Raw genomic sequence first — 21,162 nt, forward strand, 5'->3', positions numbered from 1 at the left:
ATTTACAATGAGTTTTTCATTTTTGATGTGTGAAAGAAAGATCCTATATGAATGCTCGTTTCTTTTCTTCCCTTGACCGTTTCCCATGCACTTTTCTCTCACCTTACACAGTTAAACACTTACCATATTTGTTCCCACTCGTGCGAATTCAACTCTCTGTGTTAACACACTCAATTTAACCCACTGTTTTCCCCCCTTTCTGCATAAAAATCTTTAGTTGTAGTTTACTATGGTTGTCTTCATCAGACAAACGAGAAAAGATATTTTATTTGTATCTGCTGCCCTTTCATTCCTCCAAGAAAGATATATATAATCTTCTTCTCTTCTCCACTCTCCACTCCAACCACCTTATCTCTCATTATCCCTCTCTGTTTCTTTTCTTCAACTCTTCCAAGGGAACTGAGAGAGCTACAGAGAGTCATGGACGCTGTTTTTCAAACCAGAGGCCTTCTTTCTCTTCCCACAAACCCCGTTAACAGAATCTCACTCTTGCACCCTTCACATGGTTTAAGGCACAGACTTTTCTCTCCAAAGCCAAAAAACCTTTCTGGGTCTTCTCTTTCCTTTAATGGGTTCCCCAAACTCTCACCAAAAGCCAATGTCTTTGCCCAAAGGGACAAAAACAAAAACTTGTTCTTGTGCAGGGCTGAGGCTGCTGCTGCTGCAGCCTCCTTTGGGGAACCAGGAAGTGAGAAGCCAAAGCTTTTGGGTATTGAAGTTGCCACCTTGAAGAAAATCGTGCCTCTGGGATTGATGTTCTTTTGCATCCTCTTCAACTACACCATCTTAAGGGACACAAAAGATGTGTTGGTTGTGACGGCCAGAGGAAGCAGTGCTGAGATCATACCGTTTCTTAAAACCTGGGTGAACCTTCCAATGGCCATTGGGTTCATGTTATTGTACACAAAGTTGGCTAATGTGTTGTCGAAGCAGGCTCTCTTCTACTCTATTATTCTTCCCTTCATTGCATTCTTTGGGGCCTTTGGTTTTGTTTTGTACCCTCTCAGCAACTATATTCACCCTGAGGCTTTTGCGGATAAGCTTCTTAACATCCTTGGCCCGCGGTTCCTTGGCCCTCTTGCAATTATGAGAATATGGAGCTTCTGTTTGTTCTATGTCATGGCTGAATTGTGGGGGAGTGTGGTGATTTCGGTGCTGTTTTGGGGGTTTGCCAATCAGGTTGTTTCATTGTTTGAACTTTGAGCTTACTTTGTTAGTTGGTAATTTGTTTCTGGCTTTAATTTTGTTATAGTATTTGTTGGTGTCGTTATCATCTTAACATTTTTTAATTTTGGTATCTGAACATGGCTTATTGATTTCATCATCATGAATGGCTGTTGTTTGTTGGATTGTGTCACTTTTCAGCTATTCGTTTTGGTCATATTCATTTGTATGCTGCTCCTTTCTCTATAGCTTAGCCGCTTAGCTTTTGATGAGTCCCTTATATGTTATTATTTCTTGTTTGTTTAATTCATGATAGTTACATGCTTGTTTCACTTGTAATAATATGGATACAAATCTTATCTGGATAAGATGCAATCATGTGATGGCAGGGCATGGTGTTGCATCCTCTAATTTGATATTTTAAATTCTAATTTTGAACTGCTTTATGTGAATTCTAATGAATATAAGCTGTAAAGATGAATATGATGCTAATATGATATGTGGTTCTTCTGCTGCTTTGTGAAGGAGAATGCTAATATTGATTTTTTTTCCCCTTTCCAGATAACTACCGTTGATGAAGCAAAAAGATTTTATCCTCTATTTGGACTTGGGGCCAATGTAGCCCTTGTGTTCTCTGGTCGGACAGTGAAATACTTTTCTAATCTGCGGAGTACTTTAGGTCCTGGAGTTGATGGTTGGGCCATCTCTCTAAAAGCAATGATGAGCATAGTTGTGGGCATGGGAGTTGCAATCTGTTTCCTGTATTGGTGGGTGAACAATTATGTTCCTCTTCCTACACGTAGCAAGAAGAAGAAGGTATTTTTTTATGAGACAGATATACTTTAGGCATATAGTTTTTCTGCATTAGGCTGGTTGAAGCATGCCCGTTCTGTTGTTTTCACTGTTTGCATTTTTCTGTTTTATACTTGAGTCTACTAATTTAGTTGTTGAGACAGCTGAAAGCAAAGTAGAAGCTTTCCTCGGTTTTTTGTAATGTTTCATTTGGTGTTAAATGGTACAGGGAGTTTAAAAAACTGGCTTTCAACATGATATTTAGATGAGACGTCATTTCTGTAGTATGATTGACTCATTTCTTTGTGTGCATGAAATTCTACTAGATATTTATTTGGTGTTATCCCCATTATTATAAATATGTCAGGACATATGAATTCCATTTTTTTTTACTAATGTTTGAAATAGCATAATTAACATTTCACCTTGATATGGATTTTTCCAGGAGAAGCCCAAGATGGGAACAATGGAGAGCATAAAGTTCTTGGTGTCTTCAAAATATATAAGGGATCTTGCCACTTTAGTGGTCGCATATGGAATTAGCATTAATCTTGTTGAGGTTACATGGAAATCAAAGCTCAAAGCTCAGGTAATGTAAAACCTTTCTTGCCTTTGGTTTTGCTACTGGACATTTCATCGTGCTCTCTCTCTCTCAACCTCTGCAATTTGTGCAGTTTCCTAGCCCCAACGAGTACTCATCTTTTATGGGAGACTTCTCAACTGCAACTGGAATTGCTACATTCATAATGATGCTTCTAAGTCAATTTATATTTGACAAATATGGATGGGGAGTTGGTGCCAAGATCACCCCCACCGTCCTGCTATTGACAGGAGTTGGTTTCTTTTCTCTTATATTATTTGGCGGCCCAATTGCTCCTGTTATTGCAAAGTTTGGAATGACTCCACTGCTAGCTGCTGTATATGTGGGTGCCATGCAGAACATATTCAGCAAGAGTGCTAAGTACAGTTTATTCGATCCGTGCAAGGAAATGGCCTACATACCCTTAGATGAGGATACCAAGGTTTGGATTTTTATCTGCTACAATCATTTGTGCAAACTTGACCACGCAATCATGTATAGATTGTTAAGACTGTTTAAGATAAATTTGATCATGACCATCTATTTATGGTTTTATGATCAAAGGTTAATTTTTTCACACCTGATAAGCTCTCTCTCTATATAATGTTGCACTTGTAACCCCTTATAATTGACTTGTGTTAAATTCCCTTTGCTGCAGGTCAAGGGAAAGGCAGCCATTGATGTTGTGTGCAACCCATTGGGGAAATCTGGAGGAGCTCTGATTCAGCAGTTCATGATCTTAACTTTTGGTTCACTAGCTAACTCAACCCCATACCTAGGAGGGGTCCTTCTGGTGATTGTTCTTGTCTGGTTATCAGCGGCCAAGTCGCTTGATACCCAGTTTACTGCATTGCGCCGAGAAGAAGAACTTGAGAAAGAGATGGAAAGAGCAGCAGCTGTTAAGATACCAGTGGTGGCCAAGGATGAGGATGAAAATGGTTCTCTTAAAAGTGTTCCACTGTTAAATCCAACAGCTGGTGACTCCTCAAGTATATTGAATTGAACTCAACTCACAGTATTTAAAGCTTAAACTACATTGAATTGCAAGGCAGGAGGAGTAAGCCAAACTCATGAGATTTGTTAGCTCAAACTATTTGTTGTAGGTCATTATCTCATCTGAGTTTGATTGTCACTTTTTTTCCAAGTCCCATCATTGTTACTTTTGTCCCCATAGATAAATGATTATATTCTCTCAATGAAGCTTTCTTGTTTTGTAGCACATTAAAAAAAAAAAAAATGAAAGAATGAACACATTTGTAAATTTTGTTTCAAATAGATATGCTCAATGGTTGGTTACAAGGTTTTTTTTACCACGAACAAGATTCAAATTCGAAATCTTATTTAAAAGGATTGAGTGCAAAATTATCCCAATCAAGGACTTGTTGGTATGTAGGATAGTTTTAAATTGATGGAAGCATTGCACTGTTGGGTCCAATGGCCTTTCATTGTCAAGTTGAGGACTAAATCTTAATATGGGTTTCATATATTGAGGCCCAAAGCCCAAAAAATATTGTTCATTTTGAATCCAATTGAGATAACAATTGTCCAAGCTGCCACAGAACTACACAGGCAGGAATAGAATCCTGCCATGAAAAAATGAACACGTTTCCAAGCAAAGCATTTTGGGACCAGCTACCCCAATTAAATATCATTATATTTTGGTATTGTAAATGATTTGAAATAAAATAATAAAATTGAAAATGGTCTATAGTAACCAGAGGTACAGATGTCAGCTTCGAAAGGAACAAAGTATGGGGGGATTCGCGAGCTTGGGATGCAAAAACAAACTTTGGCATTTACATAGGCCCCTTCTCTGGTTTCCGTTTCTTTCACTTGCCATCATTTTGTGCAAAGTGCCAACTGCCATGCACAATTCTAAGCGCATGATCACTTACATAGGCAATGATGTAAATGTGGCGTTTATAAAGTGAACAAACCTGCTCCAATTTTTGTTTGTATATCCTTTCCTTTGCTCTTGCAAATGGAACAAGTCCAAATCCCTCACGCAATACATAAGATACACAGAAAACAAAAGAGTCTCTTTCAAGTTTGATGTTGTGTTATAATTACTTTTGTTGTATATGATGGCTTCAGTTGTACGAGCGACATGAATGAGTACTTATCTCTCTTCTCTCGCTAGCTGTTTATAACCAAAGAAGAGTGCCGTTTGTGAGTAGTGGAAATGAAGAAGCAGTGTTGTGAAGAGTCAGAGACAAATGCTGGATCCTGGGAATGTTGGTTTGACGATGCATGCATCGTTGACATGGATTACTTCGTGAAGACCCTTTCGAGCATCAAACAGAAAGGTGTTCGTGCAGACTTGATTGGTTCCATCATCACACATTATGCCTCCATCTGACCTCTCTCCTCTGCCGAAAATGGTGTCACCACTCACTTCCAACCCCGAAAGCGACACGAATTCATGGATGAAGAAGAGTTTCTTTGTGGAGACCTTTTGTGAGTGTTCTGCCTCCTGAGAAGGAGTCTGTCCCATGCAACTTCCTCCTTCGCCTTCTCAGAACCGCCATCATGGTTAGGGTTGATGCCACTTATAGAGTTGAGCTTGAGAACCGCATTTCGTGGCAGCTAGACCAAGCTTCTCTCAAAGAGCTCATGATACCCTCCTTCAGCCACACTTGTGGGACTCTCTTGGATGTTGAGTTTGGACCGTGATGGTGCTGCTTTGCTTAAGGTGGCCAAGTTGGTTGATTGCTACCTCGATGAGGCCGCTGTGGATGCCAATTTGACCTTGTCTGAGTTCATTACACTTGCTGGAGCTCTTCCAAGCCATGCAAGAGCCGCCGCCGATGGCTTGTACCGAGCCATCGACACTTATCTAAAAGTATGACTTCTCATTTTAGTTTCAAATTACTTGATTGACAAAACTTATATGCAGTCTCACCTGTGCTCTTAAGTATTTTTCTCCACTCAGAATTGGAGTTTCACCTCAATAATCTGGGTAACAAAAGTTTGCATTAAAGGTATAGATTATCAAGGTAAAACTCCAATTCTAAGAAGTATTGTCCTTACTTGATTTGGTAGAGGTAATTCTTTGTTATTCATGCCTAATTTATGTATTAAAGACAAGGAGAGGGGTGAATTAAGAGGTTCATCCTGGATATCCTGGAAAATGCTTCTCGCGTTGTCACCACCAGCATGGCATTCTTTTGAGTGGGAATGGGTGAAGTGAAACTCAAATAACGTAAATGTCTTTCATGTGGGACCACTGGATCATAGATGCGACTGTGATTGGCTTTTTTTCAACATTTGGCTTTTCTCTTGTCCCACATTCTGATGCATGTGGAAAAGGTTATGCAACTATTTTACTGAAATGGAACGTAATTAATGATCTCTTGAGTATAGGAAACTCTTTCTAGTTTAAACGTTAAAGCTTGGCATTTTCTTCTGATAGCTATGTATATTTATTACTTGTTGCCACTAAAAAAAGTAGCCTCCTAAATGTAGGTAACCCGTCAGGTACAAGTAGGCTATATATTAGTAGTTGGTCTTCCCCCATGTTATTTGAATAATACAATCTTGTTCTGTTTATGGTTAGAACTTCATTTTACTATTAAAAGAAGCATAACCCTTTTCGGCACTTGAGACAGTACTGGATGGTGGTAGGCAAGTTACTAGTTACTGCTCATAATTTATGCCGATCTTGATGTACCAAACAATAGTCCTAGATTAGATACCTTTTGAAGGCTTACTGAGTTGAGAAACATGAACGGTTGCCTGTGGGAACTGTAATTCAGGTGCTCTTCTCTGAGCAAACCAAACTCCACTGCCACATAGATTGGAGTGGCTCCTTCAATAGCTTGAGGAGCCCGAATGGAGGCCTCGACCCACCAGGACGATGCCTTTCAAAGCGTGAAATGAATGCTCAGCAAATGGAGATAAGGAAACTGAAGGAAGATGTTTACAGGCTGCAAAGCCAGTTCAATTCCATGCAAGTGCAGAAGAAGAAGGCTCAATGTTAATTTTATTTGAGAGTTAAATTTAGTGGACAAGGTTTTTCTTCATATCAAGCTGCTCAAATATTCAATATTGCTTTTTCTGCTTTGAGTCAGGTTTGATAAACAATGTACAGACACACACATTGGAACAACGCCTAAAAGACCATTTCTGTTAGTAATTCACTAATTCAAATAATTAAAGTGAATGATCTGAATAAGGAAGTTACTATTAGCAAATGCAGCAGGAATTCAAATTCCTAGAACAAAGTTTGCGTTAAGCAGGAAAATAGAAGTAAAAGAAACCTAAATGCCTGCCGCAAAAACAAGGTGTTATCACTTATCAAATATTTGATAACTTTAAAATCTTGTACACAAATGAAACAATGGAATGTCTACATTTCACACGCTTATTTTCTCTCCTTTTTTTGGATTATAAATTTCACTCACTTTATTCACAGCTAACATCACTCAAATTGTAAAACAGTCAAAAAACATAGGGTACAAATGCTAAGAACTAAGGTATGAATGCATTATGCATAGCCTCAAATGCATCTCTATTCATAATTTCACACCTTTCTTGATTGTCTTGATGGATGACCTCAAGAAACTGTTTGATGCTGCAAGATCGGCATCATCACTTGCCGTTGGCTTCTTCCAAATGTAGTCCACACCTTTTTTGATCCCAAGAAGCAAAGATGGAGATGATGGAATTCGTCTCAAGCTCCTAGCACTCTCTGATCTAGGAAGTCTTTTTTCCTTTTTATGTTGTTCCTTTCTTTCCATCCCTTCAACATTAGGAGTGCAATTTCCTTCACCTATGCAAGCTTCTCCAGAGTAATTTTTGTATCCTGTTGGAATAATATTTCTAGCTTCGTTTTCTATTCTATCCTCTTTCTCTGTCCATCCGTTCCTGTCTTGAAGAAGTTGCAGCTGCTTCTCTTTATAATCAGAATCTGAAACTTTTGAGATCTTCAACTCCTTTTGTGGGAACTTCTGATTCAGTTGTTGGATTATTTTTTCTTCAGTGCCACAAGAAGCATTTTCACTTGTTTCTTGTGGATCAGTTCCTTCTTGTTGTTGACCATTCTCTAAAAGCATTTGAAGCCACTTCTCGACATTCCCTTTTCCACGTTGCTTTCTGGTTTCTTCATCTTCCTCAATTTCTGTCTTATGAAGACCTGAGAATGAAATGCCATAACTCCTCTTGCCTTCGCTGATTTTGAGCTTCTGAAGTCTTTGCTCAATTGAGTTTTCTTCATCCAATGCAACACTTGATCTGGTATGCTCCTCAAGCTTCTCTTCTGGGTCATTATTAGCTGGCATTTTCAGCTTCTCTACTTTTTCTTCCTGCTTTTGCTCTACTTTTTCTTCCCGCTTTTGCTCTACTTTTTCTTCCCTCTTTTGCTCTTCGTTTGCAGATAAGTCAACTTCGGATGACCTTTGTTCCTCCTCTAAAAACACTCTGAGCTCCTTGCGCAAAGGTGTTCTTGGTCTTGGCCCAGGCAAATAAAGAGCAGGTTTACTGTCTCTCTCTTCATAGGTGGCATCATCTATTCTTGACCTCTTCCTTCCTTGCTCCCATTCAGGTCTAATCTGTTTCTCTATGTCATCTCTTTGTTTGTATTTCTTGTGAAGATCTTTCTCTGCAGCATCACAAATTGCCCTCTGTGCTTCAAGTCTAGCCATTAGTGCATTACTTGCAGCCTGGTTCAACCTTACCTGTTCCTTATAAATGACACTCCTGCAACAAAACCAAATTTTAAAAACTAGTTGTTGAAGTCCAAAAGAAAACATTTATTATATGTAAAACTAAAATACAAGGAAAATACTAACTTTTTTAAAAGTATTTGAGTGTTTAATATGGCATAGTTAATGCTCTTCACCAATAAAATGTAAAGATTTATTACAAAGACACTTAAAAGCACCATTTCGATTTTGGTTATTGGGACTTACTGGTGCATAGTGTCTCTGATCATCTTCTCTAGCATAGTCCTGTAAGAAGATTGAGCCTCAGCTAACCGTCTGCACTTTTCTGCCTTCCTCCTACGTTTTATAAGTGCCATTTCCAGGTCTTGAATAGTGAGTTTTTCTTCCTCATTTTTGAGCTTCATTTCATTCACTTCATCATCTAGCTTCTGTATTTCAGCTTGCTTTTTTGTAGTTTCCTCTCTTTGCTTCAGGGAATCTCTAGCCATGACAATTGCTTGGTAGGGGTTTTTCACAAAGTCTGGATCTTCATTTTCTTTCAGGAGACTGCCATTCCTTTTCCTTGCAGCTACTGAAAAGAGTTTCAATGAGAGGCTGGTCAGATATAAAATCAATCTCCATCTTCAAATCAATTAACAAATTCAAACTTGGCATGATAATCATCAACTGCCACCAACCTATTGCAGGAGACATGGGCATTGGCTTCTTATTGTAATCAAGTTGTCTCAAAGCTAATGCATCGCAAGGTTCCCTTCGAGATTCAACAATTGAAGCAGGAGCCAGGCCTACCTCTTCTTTTAGCGCGAGAAAGTGTTGTGGAAAAGAATGAGAATCCACTATTTGTGAAGCATTCAATTCTTGATTTTCTCCTTCATAGAACAAAAATGAAAAGGCTCTGTGCCTGCAAGTTGCAAATACAACTATCATCATCCTCCCACTCGGCACCCACGAAAAATTGAGGAACAAAAAAACCAAAAAAAAAAAACGTGCCTGAAGTCAGAGTTTGAAGAAGCAAAAACAGACAGGAACTGGTTCACAGAGATCCCCAATTGGAAATCCCACCATGGCACCAAGAATTCCAGCTTGTTTTTCTTCCTCTTACAGGCTTGCCGCTGTAATAACCTTAGATTGCTAAGAACAGTCAAACCTCCCCCTGAATTGTCATTCCAAAGGAGCAAAGTCATACCTTGTTTGTGACACAAACCAATTGAATTCTACTTCCACGCATTATTAAAAGAGAAAGAGAAAAATTACTTGAACAAGGAAACCAGTGATCAACATCCCAAGCCAGAGGAGAGGCTGAGTCAGCATGATAATAGAGCACATTGCCATAACCATCCACCCGAATCACTGCAGGGTCAAAGCCAGCATTCCTGAGATATGCCAAATCAATCAATCAATAATAAGATAACACAAAAAATGCACCAGAAATAAGAATTAATGAAAAATCCCAGAATCTTCCAAATTGAAATGTCTACCCAAGATGGCGGAGCTGCTTCCACAAGACACTGACAAAGATTTTCGGCTTGCTGGTCGCCTTAGCTTTCGGATCAATAATCGGAAATATCTCATCCAAATCTTTGGCTGTCTCAGCCTAAAACAGACACAACATTAAATTCGAATTTGCTTTAATAAGTGAAACGAGGAGTGAAAGAGAGAGATCCAATTTGTTTACCTCATCTTCTGACAAAGCATAAGGGATGAAGGAAAAGGGAGGGCCATGGCTGTAGGGACCGAAACCGCGGTCACGGCAGAGTTTAGCGAAAGCTTTAGGGTAGCCAAGGTTTTCATTCACCGCCATTTCCTCTGGGAGGAACCCATAATCTTCAGCTTCTGCCATTACCGTTGTTGCAGTTGTGGGGGAGCAGGAGCGTGTTTTTGTTCAAGTAAGGAAGACCCAACGGTCGAGTTGTTTTTAACTTTCTAAGGTTTCAAATTGAAATAATAATCAAATTCCAAGTTTGGTGTTACATGTAATAAATTTAACCTGCGAGGAGGGTCAGGATATCTGGGTAACGGCTACATGGGAGGATATGTCATACTCAAGCTATCTAGTTTTTTTTTTTTTTACCAAAGTGCCCTTCAAAATTCAGGTGTTCACCCAGCCCAAAATATGTGGCATATAAAGGTTGGGATTCAATCAAGAAGAAACAAAAAGAAGGAATAAAGTGGAGGAAGATTAGTTCTTGTTACTTGTGGATTAACGTCTTGGCAAAATTTGAAAATCATGAAGTAGGAAGTGATTTTGTGACAAATCAATTTCGTTTCAACAACAAATTGGGGCACCGTTGCAAAAAAAAAAAAAGCTATCAAAAAGTCTCTTTTATTTCAAAGTAGTGCACACCCAGAAAAGAAATAAGATTGTAATGTAGATATTGCCTGAGGTACACTACCCAAGGGTATTAACGTACAAATGTAGATATTGACTAGCTTATGTGTGGTGGGAGGTAACTTTATCCTTAGTTGATGATTAGTGGGGTATGGTGTATAAAGTTGGTTTCCATCTCGACTTTTTAAAGGGTTTTCGTTTGAATTAAGCACCATTTTCTTTTTTGTGTGTGGGCCTATATTTCCTTCAGTTGAAGAGGCATGCTCTCAGTGGGTTAACGGTACTTAAGTTGAAAATTTGGCTCATGGATTTAGTTGTGTTTTTCTTTTGGTCTTGAACTTTTTATGCTCTCAGTGGGTTAAGCGTACTTAAGTATTCCATCATGCCATATGGGGCGGGGAAATCTTTACTCAATTGAAGTTTTGGTTAACAGATATGCTCGTGGCCATTGTTTGAAGAACAATGGGAATCACTAGATATGGTACTTTTTTGAACAGGATGATACATGTGATAGGAATTTGACCCAACCGTTCAACACCCTTTCAAGGAGATACCTCTATCAGTAGATGATTGACCATGTTCTTTCACTATCCCATCACATTCACCTCTAATTTTCGTCTTTTTTATGTTCTTTTTGAAAAAAATATTATAATTTATTTGTCATTTTAAAATTTTCAAGATATATATTTTCCTTTGGTGCGGTGGTGATGGGGTGGGTGGGATGAAAAGAAGGTGGAGGGGAAGAGGGAGGGGTAAGAAGGTCTTTTCCAATGTTTGTAGGGGTCAAGAACAAATGTGGTTGGGGCCAATAACAACTCCCTTATTTTGGGCTTAGAGCAGAAAATCTTGGCCCAATTCACATGATTTGTTGTTTAGCCCGTGAAAGCATGTGTTGAACTATGTGTAATCATTTTGTTTCATTATTTCAATGAAGCTCATTAACTGTCGCTTGCGGCTTGCTACAACCGTTGTTAAACCTTTGAACATAGTTAACGTTACGTATGAGATAATGATAATCATGACAATATCAAACATTTCTTGTTAACGTTGATTAACATATTTTCAAATTCACTACTTCGTGGTTTTATGCTAGCCAATAAAACGGGTGACACAGTGCAATGTTTACATTTCTTCAATTTCCAACTGCCCAAGGCAGTATCCTAGTTTTGATTTCCTTAGGGTTTTAGCTTGTCCACGTTTCAAATTTTTAAGTTACCAACTTTTTTTTTTTTTTAGCTTTACCAACCTTTTTCATTATGTTAAAGTGTAATATGAAACAAAATAATAGCATTACTTGAAAGACATTATCTTCCCATAATCTATTATTATGCTGGCAATCATGAATAATTATATTTGAATGATTTTTCCTCGTAGAAGTACTACCAGGAGGAAAAATTCAACTAGTGCTAGATTATGCACGTAAATGGATGATGTTATGAGTCCAAATCAAAGAGTTCTATTCTCTTAAGTTTCATTTGATAATATGAGTACTAGTGTTGTCCCCTAACCCACTGCACGGACAAATTAGGCCACAAAGTCCACGATTTTTACGTAATCCTTGCATGGCTCTAGTGTCATGTTATGCTTCAGGAGTCATCCCCTGTCTACTCGTTAAACTTTAGTGTGGAGTCCTTATACTTTACCAGAAGCAATTTCACCTATATATTCATGCATGCCACTCTTTTATTTCACATAACCTTACAGAATTGCACAAGCAGAGAGAAAGTTTGTTGCAGCTCTATCTTTTTAACTCTTTCTTTGTTGACAATGGAGAATGATAGCAGCTTACGAGTAAGTTCTTCGATTAGGAGAGATGCAAGTGACATTTTTTCTCCGTCCTCATTTGAAGAGGACGATGAAGAAGCTCTAAAATGGGCTGCACTTGACAAGCTCCCTACTTACAATCGTTTAAAGAAAGGCTTGTTAATCACATCCAATGGTGAGGTGAATGAAATTGACGTCACGGATATGGGAACACAGAGAAGAAAGGAAGTGTTGGAGAGGTTGGTAAGAGATGCTGAAGAAGACAATGAAAAATTTCTGTTGAAGCTGAGGGAAAGAATTGATAGGTAATAAATCCATTACTAATATTGCTTTTTTCCCCCCTCCCTTTCTCTTTCAATTTCCCTTCACCTTGTTTTGGTTGTTGTTATCCATACATAGATTTTTTATGGCAATATTACAAGTCAAAATGTTTGAAATGTTATTTTGTTTCATGTATTTCCTTGACCATGCACCAATGAGTTTTCTGTCCCTTCTTTATCTTTCAATATTTCTAGAGTTGGGGTTAGCATTCCAACAATTGAAGCCAGGTTTGAGCATCTGAATGTTGAGGCAGAAGCTTATGTTGGCAGCAGAGCCTTACCCACATTTTTCAACTTCATTGTTAATACGGTAGAGGTAAACCATGTACTAATTTGATACTTTTTTTCTTAATCAAAACCATAATTTCTTTTTCTGTATATTATCTGTTATTTTGACAAAGTTGATCTTTCAGAGTTATTTGAATTATCTACATATTCTTTCAAGCAAAAAGAAGCATGTGACCATTCTTAAAGATGTTAGTGGAATTGTAAAACCTTGTAGGTGAGTATATAGAACTGAAAGAATCTGTAAATTAAGCTCATACCTCATTCATTTTCCTATATCAGTCTCTCATACTTCAACATATCATTTATCAGGATGACATTGCTTTTGGGTCCTCCAAGTTCTGGAAAAACCACACTCCTTTTGGCTCTGGCAGGAAAGCTTGATCCAGATCTTAAGGTGAAAAATAATTCCACTTATCATTGACTTTTTATTTCAATAAGCTATATCCAATTTAAGTTCTGATATGTGCTGTAGGTTTCTGGGAGAGTGACATATAACGGGCATGGAATGAATGAATTTGTACCCCAGAGAACTGCTGCCTATATTAGCCAGGATGATGTTCATATTGGAGAAATGACTGTAAGGGAAACCTTGGCTTTCTCTGCAAGGTGCCAAGGGGTTGGATCACGTTATGGTTAGTCAGCTTTTACCTTAAAAAGGCTTTTCCTTTCATCTGACGCTGTTAACGAAAGTGATAACTTCCACTTATGTTATCCGAGCTTGACATAGTATTGTTTTGGTCATGTACAGACATGCTATCTGAACTGTCAAGAAGAGAGATAGTGACGGATATTAAGCCTGACCCTAATATTGATATCTACATGAAGGTAAATATGCAGCTTTAAAGTGTGTTTTTATCTACTTGCTTAGGAAAGATTATGTGTTTACTTTGCAAGTACTATCTGCTTAGGAAAAAATCATTTCAGACATTTAAGTGTGCTAGTCTCTTATACTCCAGGGATATTTTTCATTAAATAAAGGCCACGAATCTACGATACTCATTTTATTTTAATATACCCTCTCCTCCCGCTAAATTCACTGAAATTTTTAATTGTGATGGACAAGTAAGTAGTGTTTTCATCTTGTTGGCTTCTGATGAAACCAGGCAATAGCATCTGAAGGCCAGGAAGCAAACCAGATGATGACAGAATATGTACTTAAGGTGATTGACATCTCCATTATTCTTCAAAGTGTTCTGACATTACTCCAACTTCACAAATACTTTCTTAATTGCGCCCAACTACTTGTTTATTTGTATTTTCCAGATCTTGGGGCTGGAAATGTGTGCTGATATTGTGGTAGGGGATGAAATGTTGCGTGGTATATCTGGGGGACAAAGGAAGCGTGTTACCACAGGTGGTGATCCAATTCCAACTGCTTGTCCCTGCAAGTGATTCATTCCAATTCAGTTTCTACATTCTATATTTAAATTTTGTATGCATTATTTGCAGGGGAGATGTTGGTTGGTCCAACAAATGCACTATTCATGGATGAAATATCTTCTGGCTTGGACAGCTCTTCAACTGTTCAAATTATCAAGTGTCTCAGACAAATGGTTCACATTCTTGATGGAACAGCGGTTATCTCACTATTGCAACCAGAGCCAGAGACGTATGAACTTTTTGATGACATTATCCTCCTCTCTGATGGCCAAATAGTATACCAAGGACCTCGTGAATTCGTCCTTGAATTTTTTGAATCTAAGGGTTTCAGATGTCCTGAGAGGAAAGCTGTCGCTGACTTCCTTCAAGAAGTAAATCAATTTTTACCTTTCTTATCTCATACACATTATGGAATTGAAAGTAAAACCACATGTATCTGTGTATGAATCAGAATATCAGATGTATCTATACTCTTTGCCAGGTGACTTCAAGGAAGGATCAACAACAGTACTGGATACACAAAGATGAGCCATACAGTTTTGTTTCAGTTAACGAATTTGCCGAGGCATTTCGATGCTTCCATGTTGGTAGGAAGCTTGGAGACGAACTAGCAGTTCCATTTGATAAGACAAAGAACCACCCAGCTGCATTAACTACTAAGAAGTACGGGGTAAACAAGAAGGAGCTTCTGAAAGCTAACTTCTCAAGGGAGTATTTGCTAATGAAGAGGAATGCATTTGTTTACATCTTCAAGCTGTCTCAAGTTAGTTTTAGCTAGCGTATAAATGCAATTATGTTTGATCATTATGTTTTTTACATGATTTTCACGTGTGATTTTTCTCCTTCTGCCACTAGCTTGCACTGATGGCAGTGGTAGCAATGACAGTATTCCTGCGAACTGAGATGCACAAGGATTCTGTGGATAATGGGGGAGTTTACACCGGTGCTCTTTTTTTCTCTATAGTAATGATCTTGTTTAATGGCATGGCTGATATTTCTATGACGGTAGCAAAGCTTCCTATATTTTACAAGCAAAGGGACCTTCTATTTTACCCTGCATGGGCATATGCTATTCCCGGCTGGATCCTGAAAATACCTATTACATTGGCTGAAGTAGTTGTCTGGGTATCTATCACCTACTATGTAATTGGATTTGACCCAAGTGTTGCTAGGTGAGTAATTTATCTTTATCTACTTTGGACTTGGGAAGACTCACTATGAGTGTGTGGCATTAGATGTGAGATGCTGCTCTTGATGTAGGTTTTTCAAACAATATCTTCTGTTGTTACTACTTGGCCAGATGGCTTCTGCATTGTTTCGTACAATTGCGGCAATTGGTAGGAATATGATTATTGCTAACACATTTGGATCATTTGCAATAGTCACACTTCTGACGTTGGGTGGTTTCATATTGTCAAGAGGTACAATACAATTATTCAACAGATGTAGCAATGTTTGTAGTTTTCAAATTTTTAAACCTTACATGGTGTAATTTGCCTTTTGATTTTCTCTTGATCAATAGAGGATGTTAAGAAATGGTGGATATGGGGTTACTGGATTTCACCTATAATGTATGAGCAGAATGCTATGATGGTCAATGAGTTCCTCGGGCAGAGTTGGAGCCATGTAATTTCTTGAATTATCAAACTTCAAATGTTTTCCAGTTTCCTGTGGGTTGCTAGAACATCTATTTTTAATTTTAGGTTCTTCCCAATTCAACTGAATCACTGGGAGTTGAGGTTCTTAAGTCCCGTGGGTTCTTCACACATGCATCCTGGTATTGGATAGGGGCTGGCGCATTGCTTGGATTTGTTGTTCTATTGAACATCACATTCACTCTAGCTCTCACTTATCTAAACCGTGAGTATCTCTCTTGGTACAACTTTCATATTCCTGCAGTAACGGTACTATTACTTATGCTATGTTGATGCTAATGATTGAGCAGCACCTGAGATGTCACGGGCTGTCATCTTCAAAGAATCTCATGGCAATAGGAATAAAGACAGAACACTAGATGATATTCGATTATCACTCAGATTAACAGGGAATGCCCCAAGTAGCAACCTAGAGATAGGTGATTTGATCATTTATTTGATCATATACACAAGCATGTTTGTGCTTTCCCTTTATAATTCATATCAAATCTTTCAGATTTTGAAAATCCTTTCAATTGTCATGCAGGGAACTTAGATGATAATGGGACAGAAAGTATGTCTTCCAGGTCTGCATCAGTGAGGCCAAAGGCTGCTGTTGAGTCAAGCCACAGAAGGAAAAGAGGAATGGTTCTTCCATTTGAACCACATTCACTTACCTTTGATGGAATCACTTACTCAGTAGACATGCCACAGGTGATTGATTTCCATGAAAACACTGTAGAGATAGGACTTGAAAAGCACTTTAAAACAGAATCCCTTTTGATTTCAACTTGCAGGAAATGAAGAATCAGGGTGTAGTTGAGGACAGATTGGTCCTTCTGAAGGGTGTTAGTGGTGCATTTAGGCCAGGTGTTCTCACAGGTCTGATGGGTGTGAGTGGAGCAGGTAAAACAACTTTGATGGATGTGTTGGCTGGAAGGAAAACTGGAGGGTACATTGAGGGGAGCATCACAATTTCAGGGTACCCTAAAAATCAAGAAACATATGCTCGAATCTCTGGCTATTGTGAGCAGAACGATATCCACTCTCCTCATGTTACAATCTATGAATCCTTGCTCTACTCAGCATGGCTTCGTTTATCGCCTGAAATCAATTCTGAAACCAGAAAGGTTAGCATATAATGTTCAACTAGACTCATTGGCAATTGCCTATACTAACTGATCATAAGTCTTGGAGTTAGTTATCTTTACTGTTTGATCTGAAATGATTACAGATGTTCATTGAGGAGGTCATGGAGCTGGTGGAGTTGAACTTACTGGGGGAAGCTTTGGTTGGTTTACCTGGTGTGAGCGGTCTCTCCACCGAACAGCGCAAGAGACTAACTATAGCAGTTGAGCTAGTGGCTAATCCCTCCATAATATTCATGGATGAGCCAATATCTGGGTTAGATGCCAGAGCTGCTGCAATAGTTATGAGGACAGTCAGAAACATAGTGGACACAGGAAGAACAATTGTTTGTACCATCCATCAACCAAGCATAGACATATTTGAAGCTTTTGATGAGGTAAGTGCTGCTCTTGATCATATGATACTGCGTTTTCTCACTTTTCTTCTTTGACTTGCCATACTACTTGAGCTTAATAAACCAAAAATTGGTTTCAGCTTTTCCTACTAAAGCGAGGAGGACGAGAAATATATGTTGGGCCATTGGGTCGCCATTCTAACCACCTCATTGAGTATTTTGAGGTAAGACGTGTCTGGAAAAATCAAATGACATTTATAGTAGTTCATGATGCTTGTTAGTTGCTACTGATATCATAGTACTATTTCTAATCTTACTTTCAAGCAGAGGATTGAAGGGGTTGGTAAAATCAAAGATGGACATAACCCAGCAGCTTGGATGTTGGAAATTACAACTCCGGCACGAGAAATGGATTTGAATGTTGACTTTTCTGATATATACAAAAATTCAGTACTATGTAGGTAAGTTGGTTTGTAGTGTAATAGTGTTACTTAACATCCTTATTTAGTCAAAAAGTATATATATATATTTTAAATATCTTACAAGGATATTATTTCAAACTAGTGCTGAAAAAAAAAAAAAATATATATATATATATATATATATATATATATATATATATATATATATATATATATATATATATATATGTATATGTGTGTGTATGTATGTATGTCATATGTTAGGAGGAACAAAGCACTTGTAGCAGAATTGAGCAAGCCTGCTCCAGGTTCCAAGGAACTTCATTTTCCTACACAATATGCACAACCATTTTTCGTTCAATGCAAGGCCTGCCTATGGAAACAACATTGGTCCTACTGGCGCAACCCTCCATATACTGCAGTGAGATTTTTGTTCACTACATTCGTAGCTTTGATGTTTGGGACAATGTTCTGGGACCTAGGATCCAAAACGTGAGTTACTATTGCTTAATGTATAATTACAAAGAGTAATGCTATATCCCTCTACAAATTTTATAAAGAAGGTATTAAATAAAAAAGTAAATATATTTAGTGTCTTGGAAACATTAAAAGCATTCAATACTTACCATACAAAACAATTAGGAGGATTAGTAGGATGATTTAGAATTATTCAATTAAAAAACATGCATAAGTTGTGTTAAACAAACCCTCATTCCCCATGAAATTGATCCCATTTAGAACAACATGCAGAAGAAGGAAACAAGATCTGTTCAATGCTATTGGTTCCATGTACAATGCCATTCTCTTCCTTGGGATCCAGAATGCCTTTTCTGTGCAACCAGTGGTGGCCATTGAACGAACAGTCTTTTATAGAGAAAGAGCAGCTGGAATGTATTCAGCCATCCCCTATGCTCTTGCTCAGGTAATTAATTTAACTTCTAGAAGCATTATTTAGTATTTTGTGTCAGTTTTATATCTTAATCTTATTAATGCAACCTTTTACTTCTTAGGTTGTAATAGAGCTACCATATATTTTTGTCCAAGCTGTAACATATGGCATCATAGTTTATGCGATGATCGGATTCGAATGGACTGCTTCGAAATTCTTTTGGTATCTGTTCTTCATGTACTTCACATTTCTATACTTTACCTTTTATGGCATGATGACTGTGGCCGTAACACCAAACCAACACATTGCTTCAATTGTGGCTACTGCATTCTATGGAATTTGGAATCTGTTTTCGGGATTTGTTGTGCCACGACCTGTAAGTCATGTAATCTATAAATGTAATGAGAAATGCATGTGAGGAAATTCAGCAGATGTACATATATAATGATGCTTAGTTTTATATTCTATATGGTGACAGAGCATTCCTGTGTGGTGGAGATGGTACTATTGGGCATGTCCTGTGGCTTGGAGCTTATATGGATTGGTTGCATCACAGTTTGGGGATATAACAAGTGCAGTTGAGTTAAATGAGACTGTGAAAGAGTTTCTTAGAAGATACTTTGGTTATAGAGATGATTTTGTAGGAGTTGCTGCGTGTGTAGTTGTTGGGTTTGCAGTGCTATTTGCTACTATCTTTGCTTTTTCTCTAAAGGTCTTCAATTTTGAAAGGCGATAGAATAGAATAGATGTGTTTCAAGTGAGCGCATGTACAAGTTAATAGTGTTAGCAGAAAAGAAAAAAAAAATTACATCATGAAATTATTAATGTTGGTTTGAATTAGGGGAGGACCCCTTTGTAAGCATGGAACACAAGGTGGCTTAGTATGCTTCTCAGTTCGGACTTTAACAGTTTGTCCAACCAGGTTCAATGTCCCTGATATATCAATATAGGACATTGACCCCATCTTCTTATTTATATAAATACACTTGACATTGTTATTGTTATCTAATGCAATACTATACAGTGAAACTTCTTTTCAGGGTGGAGTGGGATTTTGGTGATACTTATCAGGGAAACAAGAAAGTTTAAAAATATTCTGAATAATTACAAAACTAAATTGCAAATTGCAAAAATCAACACCTTTCAAATTACACGCACTTACTAGTCTTGGAAAAAGGTTCAAAAGAGGGGGCAAAGACACTGCATAAATCAATTCCTACTTTCCCCGTCCCACCTTGTCACCATAATTAGTTTTTGTTGTTTAGACCAAAATTCATAATGTCCTCCAAGATACTCTAGCCTCCCTTAAGTGTATTTTAATAAATAAATAAATTAAATCTCTATCCATACCTCACGAGTTGGGCCAAAACCAAAAACATGATTATATTCAATGTTTATAGGATATTTAAGGACAATTTGTTAAATGGTTACTTAGAATTTAAAAAACTTGATGGGGATAGGAGTATAACATACTACTCCTGTAAAATTAACAAACTAATTAATATAAAATTTTAATAATAAATAAACCATCTAGAAGGAGATGACAATTTAAATATTAGAGTCATAAATTGTGAACATGGTCATCGGTCAAGCCCCCGAATGGGAAAAATGAATTCAGATGGGAGAATGAGTCCAACATCAATTTATTGATCTTACATTACAGGTGTCTTGCGTAGACTGTACTAGGTGACAAGTCTTGTCTTGCAATGCTAATTTCTAAACAAACAAAACTTTTTGGCTGCTTTCCCGTATGGGTTTCTTTATTGCATCTAGAAGCCTACAACTTGCTTCAACTTTGATAGGATCAATAGTTTTTAAAACACACACAAGTATGATCACCACTCACGAGGTTCATGAATGCCACCCAATCCTACTAACAATAATGAAATATATATATACTTTATTATGCTAGTATTATTCTAATAATTCTTGTTAATTAATACAGTATTATTTTATAAAAAACATAAAAATATTAAATAAACTTTTTTTTTTTTTTATATTTAGCATATAGGAAGACTAATGGGAAGATTTAGAATTGATGAAAAATATATTTTCTGTCTCATATGTTTCGTTGAGTATTTTAGATTTGTTTTTAAAAATAATTAAGTAATAAATTATTCTTTAAATACTACTCATTATTAGTATTTCTCTTAAATTCTTAAACGAATTTATTTTCAATATTCTAACTTTTTAAATATGGTTAAATTTATCATATAAAATTGTTTTATCATAATAATTTGTATAATTAATAGTTTTCTTAAAAAAATACCATACACTATCAAAAGATAGGGGGAATTTAATGCACTAGAAGTTTACTGAAACAGAACATCTCACGATTGTTACGGAAAAATTCATATCAAAAGATATTGAAAATATATTTAAATTAACTTTAATCCCATAGTTGATGGAGTTTTTGCGAAATAATGGAGGGTTTGAGCTTGCTGTATAAAGTTT

General features: G+C 37.4%; 3 protein-coding genes and 1 pseudogene across 3 annotated transcripts; 3 read left to right on the forward strand and 1 right to left on the reverse strand.

Moving 5' to 3' along the window:
* The first annotated feature begins 232 nt into the window (after positions 1-232).
* LOC114385740 (ADP,ATP carrier protein 1, chloroplastic-like) lies at positions 233-3,809 on the forward strand. Its single transcript, XM_028345792.1, has 5 exons — positions 233-1,179; positions 1,726-1,980; positions 2,402-2,545; positions 2,631-2,978; positions 3,195-3,809. The coding sequence occupies exons 1-5, from the start codon at positions 421-423 to the stop codon at positions 3,537-3,539; spliced, it is 1,851 nt and encodes a 616-aa protein (XP_028201593.1). The 5' UTR covers positions 233-420; the 3' UTR covers positions 3,540-3,809.
* A 425-nt stretch (positions 3,810-4,234) lies between these two features.
* On the forward strand, positions 4,235-6,671 carry LOC114385741 (annotated as a pseudogene).
* Positions 6,672-6,822: 151 nt separating this feature from the next.
* Positions 6,823-10,163, reverse strand: LOC114385739 (trichohyalin-like). Its single transcript, XM_028345791.1, has 7 exons — positions 9,875-10,163; positions 9,678-9,793; positions 9,454-9,572; positions 9,190-9,352; positions 8,877-9,100; positions 8,446-8,770; positions 6,823-8,233 (listed from the first exon to the last, which is right to left on the reverse strand). Exons 1-7 carry the CDS (start codon positions 10,037-10,039, stop codon positions 7,051-7,053), a joined length of 2,295 nt encoding a protein of 764 aa, XP_028201592.1. The 5' UTR covers positions 10,040-10,163; the 3' UTR covers positions 6,823-7,050.
* Positions 10,164-11,283: 1,120 nt separating this feature from the next.
* On the forward strand, positions 11,284-19,747 carry LOC114387270 (pleiotropic drug resistance protein 1-like). Its single transcript, XM_028347424.1, has 24 exons — positions 11,284-12,597; positions 12,808-12,928; positions 13,026-13,114; positions 13,210-13,294; positions 13,373-13,532; positions 13,649-13,725; positions 14,004-14,060; positions 14,164-14,254; positions 14,350-14,651; positions 14,762-15,043; positions 15,136-15,452; positions 15,541-15,701; positions 15,803-15,906; positions 15,984-16,140; positions 16,226-16,354; positions 16,462-16,628; positions 16,712-17,044; positions 17,149-17,439; positions 17,538-17,621; positions 17,725-17,858; positions 18,084-18,311; positions 18,570-18,741; positions 18,830-19,084; positions 19,187-19,747. Exons 1-24 carry the CDS (start codon positions 12,110-12,112, stop codon positions 19,442-19,444), a joined length of 4,542 nt encoding a protein of 1,513 aa, XP_028203225.1. The 5' UTR covers positions 11,284-12,109; the 3' UTR covers positions 19,445-19,747.
* The last annotated feature ends 1,415 nt before the right edge of the window (positions 19,748-21,162 follow it).

This window comes from Glycine soja, chromosome 15 (genome assembly GCF_004193775.1).
Source record: "Glycine soja cultivar W05 chromosome 15, ASM419377v2, whole genome shotgun sequence".
NCBI lineage: Eukaryota > Viridiplantae > Streptophyta > Magnoliopsida > Fabales > Fabaceae > Glycine > Glycine soja.

Excerpts from the sequence above, each read along its gene's own strand:
- LOC114385740 (XM_028345792.1), top strand. The coding sequence starts at position 421 with ATGGACGCTGTTTTTCAAACCAGAGGCCTTCTTTCTCTTCCCACAAAC. Across the intron at positions 1,981-2,401 it reads CACGTAGCAAGAAGAAGAAG|GAGAAGCCCAAGATGGGAAC; the intron begins GTATTTTTTTAT and ends GGATTTTTCCAG. Across the intron at positions 2,546-2,630 it reads AATCAAAGCTCAAAGCTCAG|TTTCCTAGCCCCAACGAGTA; the intron begins GTAATGTAAAAC and ends CAATTTGTGCAG.
- LOC114385739 (XM_028345791.1), bottom strand. The coding sequence starts at position 10,039 with ATGGCAGAAGCTGAAGATTATGGGTTCCTCCCAGAGGAAATGGCGGTG. Across the intron at positions 9,101-9,189 it reads TCTTCAAACTCTGACTTCAG|GCACAGAGCCTTTTCATTTT; the intron begins GCACGTTTTTTT and ends TGCAACTTGCAG. Across the intron at positions 8,234-8,445 it reads ATCAGAGACACTATGCACCA|GAGTGTCATTTATAAGGAAC; the intron begins GTAAGTCCCAAT and ends GTTTTGTTGCAG.
- LOC114387270 (XM_028347424.1), top strand. The coding sequence starts at position 12,110 with ATGCTTCAGGAGTCATCCCCTGTCTACTCGTTAAACTTTAGTGTGGAG. Across the intron at positions 17,045-17,148 it reads TCAATTCTGAAACCAGAAAG|ATGTTCATTGAGGAGGTCAT; the intron begins GTTAGCATATAA and ends AAATGATTACAG. Across the intron at positions 18,742-18,829 it reads TCCCCTATGCTCTTGCTCAG|GTTGTAATAGAGCTACCATA; the intron begins GTAATTAATTTA and ends TTTACTTCTTAG.